The sequence below is a fragment of the Dermacentor variabilis genome, chromosome 5 (genome assembly GCF_050947875.1).
Source record: "Dermacentor variabilis isolate Ectoservices chromosome 5, ASM5094787v1, whole genome shotgun sequence".
Lineage (NCBI taxonomy): Eukaryota > Metazoa > Arthropoda > Arachnida > Ixodida > Ixodidae > Dermacentor > Dermacentor variabilis.
Genome location: NC_134572.1, coordinates 82,712,910 through 82,730,979, shown reverse-complemented (window position 1 = coordinate 82,730,979; position 18,070 = coordinate 82,712,910). Strand labels below are relative to the sequence as shown.

Below are 18,070 nucleotides of genomic sequence, written 5' to 3'. Positions count from 1 at the left end.
ACGCATAAACGCACGCGACGACAACGCCGCGCGCAGCCGGAGCGGAAATGATGTCTCCGAAAAGCCACTTTCGTCACGTCCCTTTACTCTTTCCCTCCGTACAGGAAGGGAAATGGCAGGCGACAGTCCTTCTCCCTCCTACATTCCTTTCACAGTCCTCCTCACGCCCACACAGTTACGAGCAGCGCTGTCGAAGCTTTGGCTGCGTCCTCTACTACCTCAAGTGAATCGCCATTGCTTATCGCTTCGCTGCTCCTAACTTTCGTTCTCCTACTCACGCGCTCGCTATAGCTACTAGCGAACATTACACGTACGCGAAGTTCGACGTCAAATGCAGCCTCCGTGGGGCGGAATGTGTTTTGTCGCGTAGGAGCACGCGCACGCTCAATGCGCATTTGATTTCCGTATCGGTGTACTGTGTATACGTGAAGCCGAGCGAATGAACAGAAATCCATCACAAGATACGCACGCAATCTCCTAGCGACAACAATGGGGCGGACAACTATCGTCGCTCTTTGACTCGCTTGAGTTAAACGGAACGCCTGTATGGCATCGCCTGCTTGGTGCTGATCTCCAAGTGACCGATATTCCCGAGTCTGCCTGACGCGGATTTCGTGCGCCCGACGGAGTCCTTGAGGTCATGGCGTCGTTCCTCGGCGTGCCGGACTGGGTCATTATCGTGGCGACGGTCTTCGCGCTGCTTTACTTGTGAGTACTACAACTGCTGTGACATCGTCGTGCTTCGCCGTCATTCGTTTCGTCCGCGCATGCGTAGTACCGCCCTCATAATACTTCAGCGCAGTCACACAGCGCACATGTTAAGGGTGATTCCGCAACGGTTATCGTGCGGTGGCGGCCGGGAAAGGCCGGCAACGTGTGGGAGCGAGGCCGGCATCAAATGTAAATCAAAGAAAAGCTAGAAATGCCGCCCGCGTCGGAGCCGTGAAGCGGCCGCATGACCAGAGCGGAGAAATGTGCAGCTGGCGTTGGTATAGAGCCAGTGCAGAATACAAGCACACGCTGAGGGTACACCAGTATTAAGCTAGAATTTATTGCAGCGTTTGTAGAGAATCGGATACACTCTTAGGCAAAGTTACACCGTTTGGCTTGCCCCTTCTGCCACACAACAATAATCGTTATTTGCCTTGATGCGTTTCCTTTCTTTAACGCTGCGAGCCCGGTACTTTCCAGTAACGAACGGCACGCGCGTTATCAGCATAGAACAGTTTACACCCTTTGGAGTGCCCCTTCTGATAACGCGCGTGCCGTTCGTTACTGGAAAGTTCCGGGCTCGCAGCGTTAAAGAAAGGAAACGCATCAAGGCAGATAACGATTGTTGTTGTGTGGCAGAAGGGGCAAGCCAAAGGGTGTAACTTTGCCTAAGAGTGTATAGCTAAGGAATTGTACCGGATGCAGCGAAGGAGCTTGCAAAGGCTTGGGTAAATTTTAGTCAATGGTACACTAGACCCCATGCAATTCTGAAGGATGTTATAACTGCTTTGCACTGCTTCGCTGTTTTTGATGTATAAGTTACTTGGATTTGCATATGTCTGCGAATGACTCATTTTAATTGCAATGTTGTTCTAAATACTGCAAAAAATAAAATATTGAATAGTGTAGTGTGAACGTTATTTTGCGCGTATTGGTACGACCATCGAACTCATGCGTAGAGTTGGGAAAGCATAATCAAGAACGTTACTAAAACCTGGACAAAATCTGGACTTAAAACACGAGCAAATCAGGACACGTTGCGGGGCAGTGCGTGGCGCACCAAACTGTGTTCAGTTTGTTGTTATTGGCATCAATGCTTATGCATGCTCTGGCGACTAAATCAGCTGATGCTTTATTCTGTACCATCGAAATAAATTGTTCGCTCAGCCTGTGTCTTTGCTCCTTTAAATAATACTGAATTTGGCGATGGGAAAAGAGCTCCGTTCCGGTATAAATGCATACTCATCAATGGTTCTCGAAGCCCCATAAGTGCGTCCGCACATGTGAAGCACATTTAATGTTCGGATGGAAGGAGCTAAGAACTCTGAAAAAGACCCAAACAAATGCAGCTTTTGTTTCTTGCGTGGCCTCAGTGTATGCATCATTCCGGGACTTGGCAGCCACCCCCATCGACAGCTCTTGAATGACTTCACAATCTGATATTCAGTTCCCAACACCGGTTACAACATATGCAAAGATACTGCAGCTATATCGCCTGCGTAGACGAAATCTCCCTCATCCCGCTAAGGGACTTACTAAGGCAGAAGTCTGCTCAAGCTCGAAACCGTGTCGTACGATAGCTCCGGCCATGCTGAGCAAAATCGATTCGGAACAATTTAACGCTGCATGTAAATTCTATCCCGGCCGGGCTGACCTGTATCACGGTCAGCCCGCTCTACAGTACAATAACTACAGTACAACACGTAATTTTTGCGATAAATGTTTCATTCATTTATTATTTCGCCCTGGTATAGTAGAACTCCGTGCAGCATACACTACACATGGTGTCCCACTTAACTTGAGCCAAGAATTTAAAACTGAAAGGCGCGTCGTAAGCGAATTGAAGCGAACGGATACTGGTCGCAATAGCCTATATAGTAACTCAAGACAATTCTTTGTTGGCCTCATAACTCACAAATTAAGTTTAATTACCCAACTTCCTATTTATTGGCTGAGGACCCCAAGCAGGATACGCAGATTTGTAGAGCGCTTTCATAAACCACCGATCGAGTTGTTTCCTTTGGGACACGCCTAACGTGGTCCATTTTTCCGGGTTGCAAAGAAAGCCCGCGAATTATGAAAAAGTTACGTGATACTGCGCTTGCGCTGTGATATCGGGCTGCTCTCAAGCGTGCGTTCGGTGAAGAAGGTCGGCTCCCGTCGGATGACGGCGAAAATGCCTGCGGCTGGCCGAGCGCTGCCGATGAGATAAAGAGCGCCCTGCCGCTTCCTCGCCGCCAGTGACGATAAGCCTTGATTTCTTCAGTCTTATTAGCGTGAATGATCATTAATATCCGTAAAACTTATGCCTACATTCATAAACTCTTCTTACTCTTCATCATAGATACTTAACAGCACATCGTAACTACTGGGAAAAACAAAATGTACCACATGAGAAGTTGTCGCTGATCATCCGTCCTCTGTACAGAATACTGACAAAGGTAAGTGTTATTAAACTTCGATGAAAGCCAAGTAAACGCCCGAGGCAATTATTCTGAACATATGCGATAGCTTTTCCAAATGTCCTAAATGCGACAAAAGGCGCGGTACATTTGACTGCTGTTATTCCTTGTAGGTCATCATTATTGTGATACATTTATACCTGTCACAAGTTATAATTGAATACTTCTTCGACACACCGGAATATCGTTCAAAGAGAATAAGACACAGTAATTTAAAAGTTTCGTTTGGATTACAAAGCTACGATTGTTAGCAACATCAGCAATAAATGAAGCAAGAATCCAAGCACGAGCAGGCATCTTATATATATAAGTTTTTCTCTCGAATAGTACACCTTCTTTATTAGTTGAAGCTTTAATGGCAGAGATATTATTTGTGTAATTATGGCCAGCAATTAACCTTTTACTGTGCTTATTGCATGTGCTTTCTTCGTTTGGCATAAACGGGCAGTGTTGAAGAAACGGGTGACTTGTTAAAGGGGCAATAAAGAGAACATTATTTGAGCTGCACCAGTAAACTAGCCTTGTACAATACCAGTAAAGCCACTTTTACCATGGAGGAAGGATCGTGGCAAGCCAAAGGAAAGGCGGGTGGTGACACCACTTTCAGCCCTACGTGACACCACACACTTGCTTTCTTTTTCTCTCAAAAATACCTAAAAGAACCTCAGAGAGGGTATTACATAGGGGTGGGGTTAATACAATACATCATTATTATAAGAATAAGTAAACCTCTTATAGCGAAATGATAACACGAATGTAAACTGTGGGGATTAATCAATAAAAAGGATTTAAAAAACTGTTTGCAAAGAAATGCATACTACAACTATAACACAATATAAGTAAAGAATGATACATGTGCACTGAATTCAAGTTACAATGCGCTGAAATTAATACAGAGCGCATATATTATCAGGGATCACAAAACAGAATAGCCGGAGCAGCGGAAACAGCAAATTATCGCTAAAGAGGATCAAAGTGAATTTTGGTGAATACAAATGGTAAAAAAAACAAAGAAGAACACGGTAGGTGACCCTAATCTTTGATGAAGGTGTCTCTTAGTGGAAATCGTACCTCGGCGTAGGCGTTCTGTAGCTTAAGCGATCGAACGTCCTTCCCCTGGCACGATATTCCGACGAGGAATGAGCGAAGGCGAAGAGGAACCGCAGCGCGCGCCACTTGGTGGGGCGTGGCTCCCTAGCGATCTGCGCACGAAGCCCACCTTACGTGCCCTCTCCAGTGATGACGTCAAAGCATGTAACGAGCGCGCGCGCGCAGCTGTTGCGACTAAAGCCTGTTTCACATGATGCGATTTTCGTCGCACCGGAAGTGCGATTTCCGTCGTTTGCGATGAAAATCGCAGTCGCAGTGCCGACCCCCCGATTTTCGGCTGCGACCAACCGGTTGGTCGCACAGTCGCACCGTCGCACCGATCGCTGCGATTTTCCGTCGAAATTGCGCGGAGAGCTGTCAACGGAGCTATTTCGCCGGTTTGTTTTGGAAAATGGCGTCTCGCACGACAAGTGCAATGCGCGGAGACGTGGATTGTTGAATTCGGTACGTACGCGAAGGGAGAATAAAAACTTGTACCGCAGATTGCATTCTCCGATTGCTATGCGTTTGTTGACACGCTACACAGCAAATGAAGCGCATTTTCACGTTTGCTTCGTACGCCTTTGCGAGTTGTCAGTGCTAGGAGGTGTTCGATCCCCAGCAGACGACGAGGTCGTTACAATTTTCTTTTGTTGAGTAGCATGCAAAAATCGCGCTTACGGAGCAGCTTGAATTATTTTAACCTCGGCAAGGGCAAATGACAAGACAGCAAAGTATCCGAAGTTTCAACGTTGCACTGAACGCGGTACCGTTCAGTTGCATTTTCTTGTCGGTTTTCAAGCACGAATTTCCCGATGCATCTTGAAAGCTTATCTTGCCTCTTATGAAATTTGATAGAGCAAAAGTGTAGGCTATCGTAATGAATTCGCTACGATAGCATTAAATCCGTGGCTTGAATAAAATATTACATGCACGTTAAGTTGCACCTCTTCTCCGGAGAATTTTTTTTTCTTGCACAGAAACCAATAAACATTGACTATGTTGCGGACTTTGCATCCTTACTGCATCTGTATGAACACTTGCTCTGCAAGGTAATTAAGTGTACAGCTAGTAGATTAAGTAAATTGCTTGCTATAGTGGCACAGTGACAACGTACCCTCCTGCACAATTATGTAGAACTCGTGCAATAATGCGAAAAGCAGGCAAACGGCGTGTTCTTATGGGGATAAAACAGTATAAAACGACACGCTGAAGAAAAGTAAATCAAAACTGTGCAGTGAAGTCAGCCAGTGCTAGCAGTTCTTGCACGTTCACAGCTGATCAAGTGTGCAGAAACATTCATGCCTTACATGTTTCTAGTAAGTTTCTAATAAGTTTGTGATCACATATGTTAGTGTGAAAACCCATATAACGATATCCACTGCGATTACTATCTTTATAAGTAATGAAATACCATGCTACTTGCAAGAACATATATCACCTGAGGATTTTAGATCAAATTTCTGCATTTCAACTATACACAATATTTGGTTTATTCAATAAAAGACCACAAACTGGGCTTTCTTGCAATGACAAACTTATTCCAAACTTCACTTACATACAGGCAAGAAAAAATATTATAGACAGAAATATTGTTCAATTTGTTCACCTGCCCCACTGTGGCTATAGCATTCTGCTGCTAACACAAGGCGAGGGATTGATTTGCCAGCCATGGAAGTCGCATTTCGATGGGAGTCATAGGTGAGAAAAAAAGCTCTTGCACTTAGATTTAGTTCATCACTTTTTTTTAATCCTTACACTTCAAAATACCATTGCATAGGGGGGGCATGCTTATGCAAAATCTAACACCAATAGAAAGCAAAGGGCAGAATTGTAAAACAACCATCTTTCGTGATAATTCGAGTGTGTAAATAGTCATTGCATCAGTATGTATTGTTCAACAGCACTGCACAAATAAGCATGATCAGGTATAGCAAGTACTCTGTCAGGAAGCTGGTTCTACAGATGTATAAATGTCAAGGCATGAATGCTCACACGTCGCACACATGGCACAAAGAAAACCATTTTCAAGAGTTGTCCCTTCTGGCAGATATGAGTGGGCCATAAGCAGCAGAAACTTTATTGCAGGACATTGTGTAATACCGCTTATGAAAGAATGAAGAGAGTGAAGAGGCTTTTAACAGCAGTACCTCATGCAGCTCTAATAAGAGGAACGATGAGCAAAAACATTTCTGGTAGAGCACTTAAACAGTAACTTTCTGAAAGACAGAAAATTCCAGGTGAGAGTTGGAGGTACATTTGGCCCACACACACCAACAACACGGGCGTACTACAAGAAACACTACAGCCTATGGTGTATTACAGTCTATGGGAAAGCTATCTTATACAGAAATCAAGAATGATGCAACAAGCCCTCGACAACACTGCAGACTTTCTTGGCCAGTCTGGCCTCTCGCTTTCTGATAAGTCAGCTCATATCGACGTCGGAAAAAAAAAGAAAGACTAGAATCAAGGACTACCCCAGATTGCACATTGTGATCCACATAGCTGGGCAAATATGCCCGCAAGTCAACATCCACAAATCCTCAGCTAGTGTAAGCCCATGACGGCAGAGCCAGCACGTGGGTGAAACAATTATGCAATGCCTGGACGCAACTTCCACACCTGGTGAAAAGAATAATCTCGAAATAATGGGGGTGGACAAGTGGATACTATAGAAAATCGCAGATGCTGTGCTTGTGTCCAAGGTATGGTACGGTATGAATTACCAGCAGCACACAAAAAAGACAACTCATCGAATACAGGCATCGGGTAGTAATAACAGGTCTTTCCAACTGTACCATGCTTGAAGACCTCTATGAGAAAGAGCTAACGAACAAGCACCTAGACAGAGTAGAGTTGCAGCCTGCAGCACAAATTCTTTGTCTCAAGAGCTCAGAACCTCGTCCCAAGATACTATGCCAGCCAGCATATGAGATGCAAAGACAACTACCCCTCCCTTCAAAACACAACCTCGGGAGTACCTGAACTTGAAGCACAACAGGCCCATATCGTGGAATACGGGGGCAAACAATTAGGCCAGGAGACTATACGCAACTGCCAAACACACAGAGGAGGTTGCTAATCATGAAGGTGCAAGCAAACATAAGGAATATATAGTACACTGATCTGGCAATAGCAGTGTAACAGTAGTATGACACTACATAAAACTAAACCCCATATAAGTGAGTACCATTCCAGGTCATCCTACACCTAGAAAAGCTGAACTGAAAGCAATCAAAGCAGCACTTGTAGTGCAGATTACACCCTGCACAACACCCTGCATGGATTCACCAGAAACTGTCTGGGCCTGCAGATCACACAAGATTGTCAGGAAAATCAGGAAATTGACACGCGACTTGCAAGCACATGGCCAAAAATTAAATTACAGGATACATTGCCATGCAGATATTCCAGGACACAAGCGGGCTTATTATAAGCCTGACATAATAACTGAAAACTAGATGAGTTTGTGTGTATTCATTATTAACTAAAGTGCAACAGATAGACAACAGACAAGAACGAAGCACTCTGTGTGTTCACTTCGTTCCTGTCTATCGCATTTCTGTTGCACTATAGTTAATGAATTCATAAGGCTGCACAGGAGAAGAATGATACCTCTGCCCAAGGGCCCGATCTCACATCCAAATCCATGCGCGCACACGCGCGCACACACACACACACACACACACACACACACACACACACACACACACACACACACACACACACACACACACACACACACACACACACACACACACACACACACACACACACACACACACACACACACACACACACACACACACACACACACACACACACACACACACACACACACACACACACACACACAAATGTTGCAAGAGTGCATAGCATGAAGCAGTATCAACAGGATGACACTAGATATGGATGAGGACTAACTTTCAACTCAGGTTCATTTGTACAAATGTGGCGAGTTATATAAATTACCAGAAAAAAAAAGGACGATGAGCAAAACGAGAACAAGGTGAAAGCAGGAGCCAACGTTTCTACAAGTGGACTTGTCTTCAAGGTCCACGTGTGGAAACGTTGGCTCCTACTTTCACCTTGTTCTCATGTTGCTCATCGTCTTGAATTTCCATCTCCTGCCTTCCCCGAGTTTTCCCCAGAAAAAGAAAGACATTTTTGAAGGATAGATAAAAATTGGTACCTGATGCAGCCAAACATAAATAAATATGCTACAGAAAGAAAATACAGAAAAATTCCAAGTGCAGGAAAAAATCATTACAATTGCCAATCCTGCATGCCAGCACCTTTCAAGAAACACTGTTGTTATTCCAGTAGACAGACTGACAGCTTGCTTATACAAGCACATTCTTCCAGTTCCATGCCATTGGGAAAAAAATGAGTTTCCTGGAAGGTAGCCACATGCACACTTGGTGATTGCAATATTTTTTTTCCTGGACTTGTACATATATATATGTATTTTCTCCCTTTCCTGCTTTTATGTTTGGTTTCATCAAGCACTAGTCTTTATCAGGTTGTATTGCTGTACTACTTTGTGGTAACCTTTATAGATCACTGCATTTTCACAATAAACCTTTTAATTAGAAGTTAGCGTACCCTGTTCTTACTGCTTCACACTGTACATTCTTGCTACATTGGCCAAATAAAAGATTTTATAAGGTATCATGAGGGCCACTAAAGTGACTTGTTGCAGTCTAAAAAAAAATGAATAGCCTGGCTGCAAATGGCACCAGAGAACACATAGGACAAACAAGGAAACCCGAGATGATCTAACAAGCAAAAGGTTAATGTACACACTGAGTAAATGCTTGCTGACAAGCAATAGACAACATACACAAAAAAGAGAAGCAAAAATTCATGTGGGTTTCCTGACAAGAAATGCATCCATTTCTAATGGAGGCCGTGCTGACAAGATTAACCCAGCATTTTTAGATCTACAGCTTCCGTAATTTCTCTAGGCAGCCGATCTGCACAGAATGCTAGCTTCTTCCTCTACAATGCACGCTCAGATGTGGAGAGTGCATTGTAGAGGAAGAAGCTAGCATTCTGTGGAGATCGGCTGCCTAGAGAAATTATGGTTGCTGTAGATGCAAATACACTGGGAGAATCTTGTGTCAGCATGGCCGCTGTTACACTTTCAGAGATGGATGCGTTTCCTGTTGGGATCTGTATGGACACGCATCAGATCTTGCTTCTGCTTTTTGTGTAAATTCGATTTATTGCTTGTCGACCAGCATTTACTCGGCATGTTCAATAAACTTTCATTTGTTAATACACCTCATGAATGTCTTGGTCTCTAGCAGAAAGGTGTTCATTCTTTTTACAGTGAAGCTGTATATGCCTAGGCGAAACACTCATGGTCCGATCCCAAAAACCCTAGTGTAGGGGTATGAGCCATTGTTTAAGGGGGTGGGAGCCATTGCATTCGTCTTGCATGATGGACGGAGACATTTCTTGTTGGGTAGACATAGAAATGCTTATGCATTTCAAACATACATTTATTTGCGTATTATTGCAGGGAAGGGACACAGAGGGGGATGGGGTTAAGACAAGATCATGATGTCATTATTATCTCACAGCAAAGGTGTGGTGGGCCATTGGCTAGACCGATAGTGACGTCGTTTCTCTCTAGCAGCAGAGCGTGCGTGCAGCAGTCTCTCTCCGACTTCCCTATAGGTTCAAAATGTGTCCCTGTATTTAATTAAATGAAATGTGCAGCCCCAGTGTGCCACTTCGTAACTACAGTGCATAACTGAGTCATAAACGTTATGATTAACGCATTACGAAACACAAGTGTGTAACATAATTCAGAAAGGCTTTAATGGACTCGCTGGATTAACACAATGAACCACTCATTGCACTTTCCATGATGGTGATCTTGCAAAGTGCAATGCGTGGCATTCCAAATAAACAATGTGATAAACCCAAGCCAAACATGTGCATAACCTCATTAAGAAACACAGACATAACCACTAATATAGAAAGACTTGAATAAACCATTGGAATTAACCCAGTGATAAACACCGGAGCTGCACATTTCAGCTTCGCTGGTTTACCATCTGTACAGGGTGCATGGGCAGTAACTTTTTCTGTTATTGTTTGTTAAGTATTGTATAATGTTGTGCCAGTAAAACACATTGGGCTAGTTGGTGCAATGTATTGGTATTGCTTTTCTTGCTGGTTTTTTTCTTAATGTTGTGCCCTTCTTCCTTTTGTAACAACTTTTTTATTCCCCCTTGCATAATACTTCAACCTTGCAGCCTGCGAGGTATATAAATAAATAAGTACATAAGCACGTCATTCATTCATCTGCATACACCTTGCACCATTCCTTGCTCATCAAACGTCACTGCGTTGACATCTCGCAGCGTGCATCTACATTAACTGCCGTTTGCGTTTCGGTATGGCTTGTGAACAATGTAATGCATAAAGATTACATGACATTAAGGTTGTGACCTATGCGGTGCATAAGCAAACCTTGGAAAAGATGAGATGTTGGATTGTTGAAAATAAGACAAATTGTATATGTTGCAGTTAGTTTAACAGCATTTAATTGACCTCTTGACAAAAACTTCACTTTGCATAGATTCCAACACGTACACTGAATCTGCAGTTTGCTTTTTTGCTTATTAATGCAGTCGTTACTGCATGGCCACATTGTAGATTTGAAAACAAAGTGAAATAAATTTGTTTGTTGCAATATAACAATATGTGTAGATCACTGCGATTGTAACACCAGAACTTTATACAAACATGCACACTATAGGATGCAGACAAATGCTCAGGACAAATTTCAGAATGTTTGTATCCTGATACTTACGAAAGTGAATGGTTTCATTCCATGGCTGTCAATGAGAGGGAGAGAGAAAACTTAATTGTGTTCGTGGAACGAAAACGCATTGATAAGCTTAGACATATAGTCATTGCTTAGCACTTTCAAAATGAATAATTATAGCTTGCTATCGACATTGAAGCAGCCATTCGACAGCAAGAAAAGGAATCAGTTTTTCCAGCTCTGAACATTGAATTGCAGGAAATGCAAGCAGGCATAAAATTCTGCCGACATAACCTGTTTAGGAATACCAAATTGGAATAAACATTGAGGCTTGCATTTGTACTTTCTCTGGCTGAGCAATCTAGTTTGAAATGACTCCCATAAGCATGTCGTAACAATGTTGATCTAATACAGGTTAAATGCATGACTAGCTTAAGAAATCTGGATGATTGCTATAAATTACAGTGAAGAAACTATAATATCTAATAACATTAATAATATAATAATAATATTTATTTCCACAAAACAGGCTAACCGTGAGAGGCGTGCGAGGCTGAGCAGAAAGCTGCAAAATTCTACGGCAAGTGCGCCTGCCGTGGGCCTACGATTCTGCATTATGAATAGCGCGTATTGATATGGTCTTCTTGTTAAAAGTTCCGAGTATACTACCAGCGCGAGACACGGGACAACAAAGTGGACGAGAAGCGTGTCTTTTAGAATGCTATGTTACAACGTACAGGTTTCTACAAAAGTGACGGTAACTGCTCGAAATATTTGATGCGTCGGCTTTTGCGCCTTTAGAAATATTTAGAGAGGGCTCCGATATATATATTCGCAGCGCAAGCACGGCGATGGACGAACCAGGCTAGCGCTAAGGTTGAATTTCACAATACAATTTTCATTCCACGTCGTAATCACACAGATCGTTTGAGGCTTCGTTCAGGGGCACACGCGGGCGTTCGGGTTGGTGCTTCTTGTTGCGTTTGGCGTAAGAATATGGCTAGGAGCAGGCACCATATATGCGCAATGACGGGCAATATACACGCATCATTTCTCCAGAAGCTAACGCCGAGCACGGGTAGCGCGAGGATCTTGTTGGGCTGACACGACAACTTCGTGGCAGCTGAATTCCGAATACTGCATATGCGGTGAGGGTAGCTATATGAACTTGTCGATAGGTCATCTTGTAGATTGTTGTAGCGCAGGCAGAACGAAACGGTCATAGAAGGTAGATAAGACAACACACAGCGCTGAATATAGAATAAAGAATCGCTGAACCACCTGCGAACAGCTGTTTACGTGCGCGATGTCGTACTGAACTACAGAAACCGCCGTCGCGCACTCCAAGACAAATCTTATCTAACGTTTTTAAATTAGTAAGCGTACATATTATTTGCTTATAATCAATATAAGTCAATAGTATTATAGCGTAAATGTTTTATTCACTACAATAAAATAATTATGCAGCGTGTGCCACGAAACCTGGCAGTAAGCAACCCTGGGCGTCGCACCAGTCGCATTGTTGAAATCGCAATCATGTGAAATGAGCCCTCTAAAAATCGCATTGCGATGCGTGCGACAGCACCGATTTTCGTCGTTGCAGTCGCAGCATGTGAAACAGCCTTAAGCGAACGAGCAGGTGAGCGCCGGGACAAGAGAAGAGAGAATGAGGGAGTGACGTCACATCCACTCTGCTAGGCAGATGTTCGGTGTATTCCAGAGAACTGTTTTCCAGTAATTAGCCGGTTAAATGACATCCTATTTTCTTGTGTGTGACGTCATTAGCGACGTAATTACATCCGCTTTCTACTTCCGGGTTTCTAAGAATTTCACCTAAGTCGTGCTCACGTGGGGGACCTCTAAAGTCTATGATTCGGTGCTTTGGTGTGGGGCAATCAGTAATTTCGAAATAATTCGAATTATTCCAGACACTTCAGTTACTCAACTTGTAACTAAACTTACGCTCTGATATCATCATCATCATCATCAGCCTATTTTATGTCCACTGCAGGACGAAGGCCTCTCCCTGCGATCTCCAATTGCCCCTGTCCTGCGCCAACCGATTCCAACTTGCGCGCGCGTGCAAATTTAATTTCAACACCTCACCTAGTCCTCTGCCGTCCTCGACTACGCTTCCCTTCTCTTGGCACTCACTCTGTGACCCTAATGGTCTGCCGGTTATCTAACCTACGCATTACATGACATGCCCAGTATCATTTCTTTCTCTTAATGGCAATTAGAATATATCCGTTTGCTCTTTGATTCACACTCTCTTCCTTTCTCTTAACGTTACGCCTAACATTCTTTGTTCCATCGCTCTTTCTGCTGTCCTTAAATTGTTCTCGAGCTTCTTTCTCGGTCTTTTAGCTAGTTTCTGTCCCATATGTTAGCACCGGTAAAATGTACTGATTGTTCACCTTTCTTTTCAATGATAATGGTAGGATTCCAGTTAGGATCTGACAATGCCTGCCGTATGCCCTCCAACCCATTTTTATTCTTCTGTAAATCACCGTCTCTTGATCAGGGTCCCTTGTGAATAATTGTCCTAGGTAAACATACTTTTTCACAGACTATAGAGGCTGACTGGTGGTCCTGAACTCTTGTTCCCTTGCCAGGCTTTTGATCATTATCTTTTTTCTTCTGCAAATTAATCTTCAACCCCACTCTTACACTCTATCCGTTAAAGTCCTCAATCGTTTGTTGTAACTCGTCCCCAGTGTTGCTGAACAGGACCATGTCATCTGCAAACCGAAGGTTGCTGAGATATTCGCCGTTTATCCTTACTCCTAAGCCTTCCCAGTTTAATAGCTTGAATACTTCTTCCAAGCATGCAGTGAGTAGCGTTGGAGATATAGTTTCTTCTTCTCTGACCCCTTTTTTTATAGGTATCTTTCTACTGTTCTTGTGGAGAATTAAGGTAGCTGTGGAATCTCTGTAGATATTTTCCAAGATATTGTCACGTGGTGGTGACGTTGAATAACACATTAGCAATACTGTGAACGACAAAACTAACTTTTATTGGGCGAACATGTGCCCACAAAACAGGCTACACTTATAGCACAACGATAGTGGCGAACAAGGTCGGCGATCGTCGAAAATCTGATCAGCGGGTCGAGCGCGTCGGCTTTTATACAGCAGTCGTCGAATGTTCCAGACTAGTCGCTTGGACCCGCGTGTCTTCCACAAAGTTCTACACCATTCGCGTCACGCGATGAAATCAGATAACATAAGGTTCGGCGACAACAGACAGCGGATAGAAGCATCGATAACTTTCCAGAAACTCCGGATACATGCAGGCGCGTTCCGCGCTGTGCGATAACATTTGTTAGGCGATGAAACGTGTCCCCCGATAAAGACAAGTACACGTGTCAATACCCCCCTCTTAAAGAGCATCGACCCGATGCTGCAAACAAACGAGAGTAATAAATAAGCACTCGTAGCAAAGAAAACAACATAGGGAAAGTGCATCAGCGTCCGAAAAAGGGTTTAAGAAGCACCACGTGGACCACTTCATATCGCGCGCGGCGCCGCTGTGAATGCGAAATGCCGTCTGGCACGACCTCATAGTCCAGTGCGCCAATACGTCGAATGACCTTGTAGGGTCCGAAATAGCGTCGAAGTAGTCTCTCACTGAGTCCTCGTCGGCGTATCGGTGTCCAAACCCAAACACAGTCACCGGGCTGGTACTCGACTAAGCGTCGTCGGAGGTTGTAGTGTCGGCTGTCGGTACGCTGCTGGTTCTTGATCCGTAGGCGGGCGAGCTGTCGGGCTTCTTCGGCGCGCTGGAGATAGCTAGCGACGTCAACGTTCTCTTCCTCAGCGACGTGCGGCAGCATGGCGTCGAGCGTCGTCGCCGGGTTCCTGCCGTAAACCAGCCTAAACGGCGCGATCTGTGTTGTTTCGTGCACCGCCGTGTTGTAAGCAAAGGTTACGTACGGCAGGACCGCGTCCCACGTCTTCTGCGCGACGTCGACGTACATTGCTAGCATGTCGGCGAGGGCCTTGTTCAGGCGCTCCGTGAGGCCATTTGTCTGCAGGTGGTAGGCAGTTGTCCTCCTGTGGCTTGTCTGGCTGTATTGCAGAATGACTTGGGTGAGCTCTGCTGTAAAAGCCGTTCCTCTGTCGGTGATGACGACTTCTGGGGCACCATGTCGCAGCAGGATGTTCTCGACGAAAAATTTCGCCACTTCGGCTGCGCTGCCTTTCGGTAGAGCTTTCGTTTCAGCGAAGCGGGTGAGATAGTCCGTCGCCACGACGATCCACTTATTTCCAGAAGCTGATGTAGGAAACGGTCCCAACAAGTCCATCCCGATCTGCTGAAAAGGTCGGTAAGGAGGCTTGATCGGCTGTAGTAATCCCGCTGGCCTTGTCGGTGGTATCTTGCGTCGCTGACAGTCGCGGCATGTCTTGACGTAACGGGCGACATTGGCGGTTAGGCGCGGCCAGTAATACCTTTCTTGTATCCTCGATAGCGTCCGGGAGAAACCGAGGTGCCTAGCCGTCGGATCGTCATGCAGGGCGTGCAGTAATTCTGGACGCAGCGCCGACGGAACAACAAGAAGGTAGTTGGCGCGGACTGGTGAGAAGTTCTTCTTCACGAGTAGGTTGTTTTGCAGCGTGAACGAAGATAATCCACGCTTAAATGCCCTAGGGACAACGTCGGTGTGCCCTTCCAAATACTCAACGAGGCCTTTTAGCTCCGGGTCTGCTCGTTGCTGTTCAGCGAAGTCATCCGCGCTTATTATTCCAAGGAAGGCGTCGTCATCCTCGTCATTTTGTGGCGGCGGGTCAATGGGGGCGCGTGATAAGCAATCGGCATCTGAGTGTTTTCGTCCGGACTTGTAGGTTACAGTTATGTCGTATTCTTGTAGTCTGAGGGTCCACCGCGCCAGCCGTCTTGAAGGGTCCTTTAAGTTAGCTAGCCAACACAACGCGTGATGGTCGCTGACGACTTTGAATGGCCTCCCATATATGTAAGGGCGGAATTTTGCTGTTGCCCAAATGATGGCGAGGCATTCCTTTTCAGTCGTAGAATAATTGCCTTCCGCTTTTGACAGCGACCGGCTAGCATAAGATATAACCCGTTCATGCTTGTCTTTCTTCTAGACTAGGACGGCACCGAGACCTAGGCTACTGGCGTCAGTGTGGATTTCGGTATCGGCGTCTTCGTCGAAATGTGCAAGTACCGGCGGCGACTGCATGCATCGTTTTACTTCTTGAAATGCGTCGGCCTGCGGCGTTTCCCACTTGACCTCGACATCAGATTTGGTTAGATGCGTCAGCGGCTCAACGATGTGTGAAAAGTCCTTGACAAAGCGCCTGTAGTAGGCACACATGCCAATGAATCTACGCACTGCCTTCTTGTCGGCGGGCTGCGGGAACTTTGCGATGGCAGCTGTTTTCTGCGGGTCGGGGCGTACTCCGGATTTACTTATGACGTGGCCTAGGAACAGAAGCTCATCGTAAGCGAAGCGGCACTTTTCCGGCTTCAGAGTGAGCCCTGATGATTTGATGGCATCTAATACTGTCGCAAGCCGCCTAAGTGGTCGTCGAAATTTTTGGCGAACACAACGACGTCATCCAAGTAAACAAGACACGTCTGCCACTTCAATCCTGCTAATACCATGTCCATGACGCGCTGAAACGTTGCAGGCGCCGAGCACAGTCCGAATGGCGTGGCCTTGAACTCGTAGAGGCCGTCTGGCGTGATGAAGGCGGTCTTTTCGCGATCTCTCTCGTCGACTTCTATTTGCCAGTAGCCAGACTTGAGGTCCATCGACGAGAAGTATTTAGCGTTGCAGAGCCGATCCAATGCGTCGTCTATCCGCGGAAGGGGGTATACGTCCTTCATCGTGATCTTGTTCAGTAGACGATAATGACGCAGAAACGTAGGGTTCCGTCGTTTTTCTTCACCAGGACAACGGGAGATGCCCAAGGGCTTTTCGACGGCTGGATGATGTCGTCGCGCAGCATTTCGTCGACGTGTTGCCTAATATCTTCACGTTCTCGCGTCGAAACTCGGTAAGGGCTCTGGCGGAGTGGTCGAGCGCACTCTTCGGTTATGATGCGATTTGCAAATGGTGTTTGTCGAATCCTTGATGACGTCGAAAAGCAGTCTTTGTATCGTCGGAGAAGACTTCTGAGCTGTTGCTGCTTGCTCATGGGGAGACTTGGATTCACGTCAAAGTCTGTTTTCGGGGACTATGGTCGGCGGGGTAGATGCGGCAGAATCTGAGAGGACAAAGGCATTGCTCGTTTCCAGAATTTCCTCGATGTACGCGATTGTCGTGCCCTTGGTGATGTGCTTGAACTCTTGGCTGAAGTTGGTTAGCATCACTTCCGCTTTCCCTCCGTGGAGTCGGGCGATCCCTCTTGCGACGCAAATTTCACGGTCGAGTAGTAGATGCTGGTCGCCCTCGATGACGCCCTCTACGTCAGCGGGTGTTTCGGTGCCGACGGAAATAACAACGCTGGAGCGCGGCGGGAGGCTCACTTGATCTTCGAGCACATTCAAGGTGTGGTGACCACGAAAGCTCTCCTATGGTATCGCTTGATCTTGCGAAAGCGTTATCGATTTCGACTTCAGGTCGATGATTGCGCCGTGTTGGTTCAGGAAGTCCATGCCAAGAATGACGTCTCGGGAACACTGTTGGAGGATAACGAAGGTGGCAGGGTAAGTCCGGTCATGAACAGCAATTCTTGCAATGCAGATTCCAGTCGGCGTAATGAGGTGTCCTCCAGCGGTCCGAATTTGGGGGCCCTCCCATGCAGTCTTAACCTTCTTCAACTGGGCGGCGATGTGTCCACTCATTACGGAGTAATCGGCCCCTGTGTCGACTAAGGCAGTGACTGCGTGGTCGTCGAGAAGCACGTCGAGGTCGGTGGTTCTTTGTCGGGCGTTGCTGTTTGGTCTTGGCATCGGATCACAGCTGCGTCGTGTTGAAGTGAAACTGGAACACTTGAGGCTCGCAGAGCGGCCCCGGGCTGGGCCGGTGTATGGTCGGCGCTGCGGTAACAGGTA

The 18,070-nt window shown here is 45.7% G+C and overlaps 1 protein-coding gene across 1 annotated transcript in view; it reads left to right on the top strand.

The window, feature by feature from the left end:
* Positions 1-204: 204 nt before the first annotated feature.
* The window catches only part of LOC142582886 (cytochrome P450 3A24-like), a 33,402-nt gene continuing 15,536 nt past the window's right edge, over positions 205-18,070 (top strand). The window contains exons 1-2 of the mRNA XM_075692986.1: positions 205-708; positions 3,056-3,152. Coding sequence (XP_075549101.1) covers positions 641-708; positions 3,056-3,152 — 165 coding nt within the window. The 5' untranslated portion in view covers positions 205-640. The remainder of the gene's footprint in view (positions 709-3,055; positions 3,153-18,070) is intronic.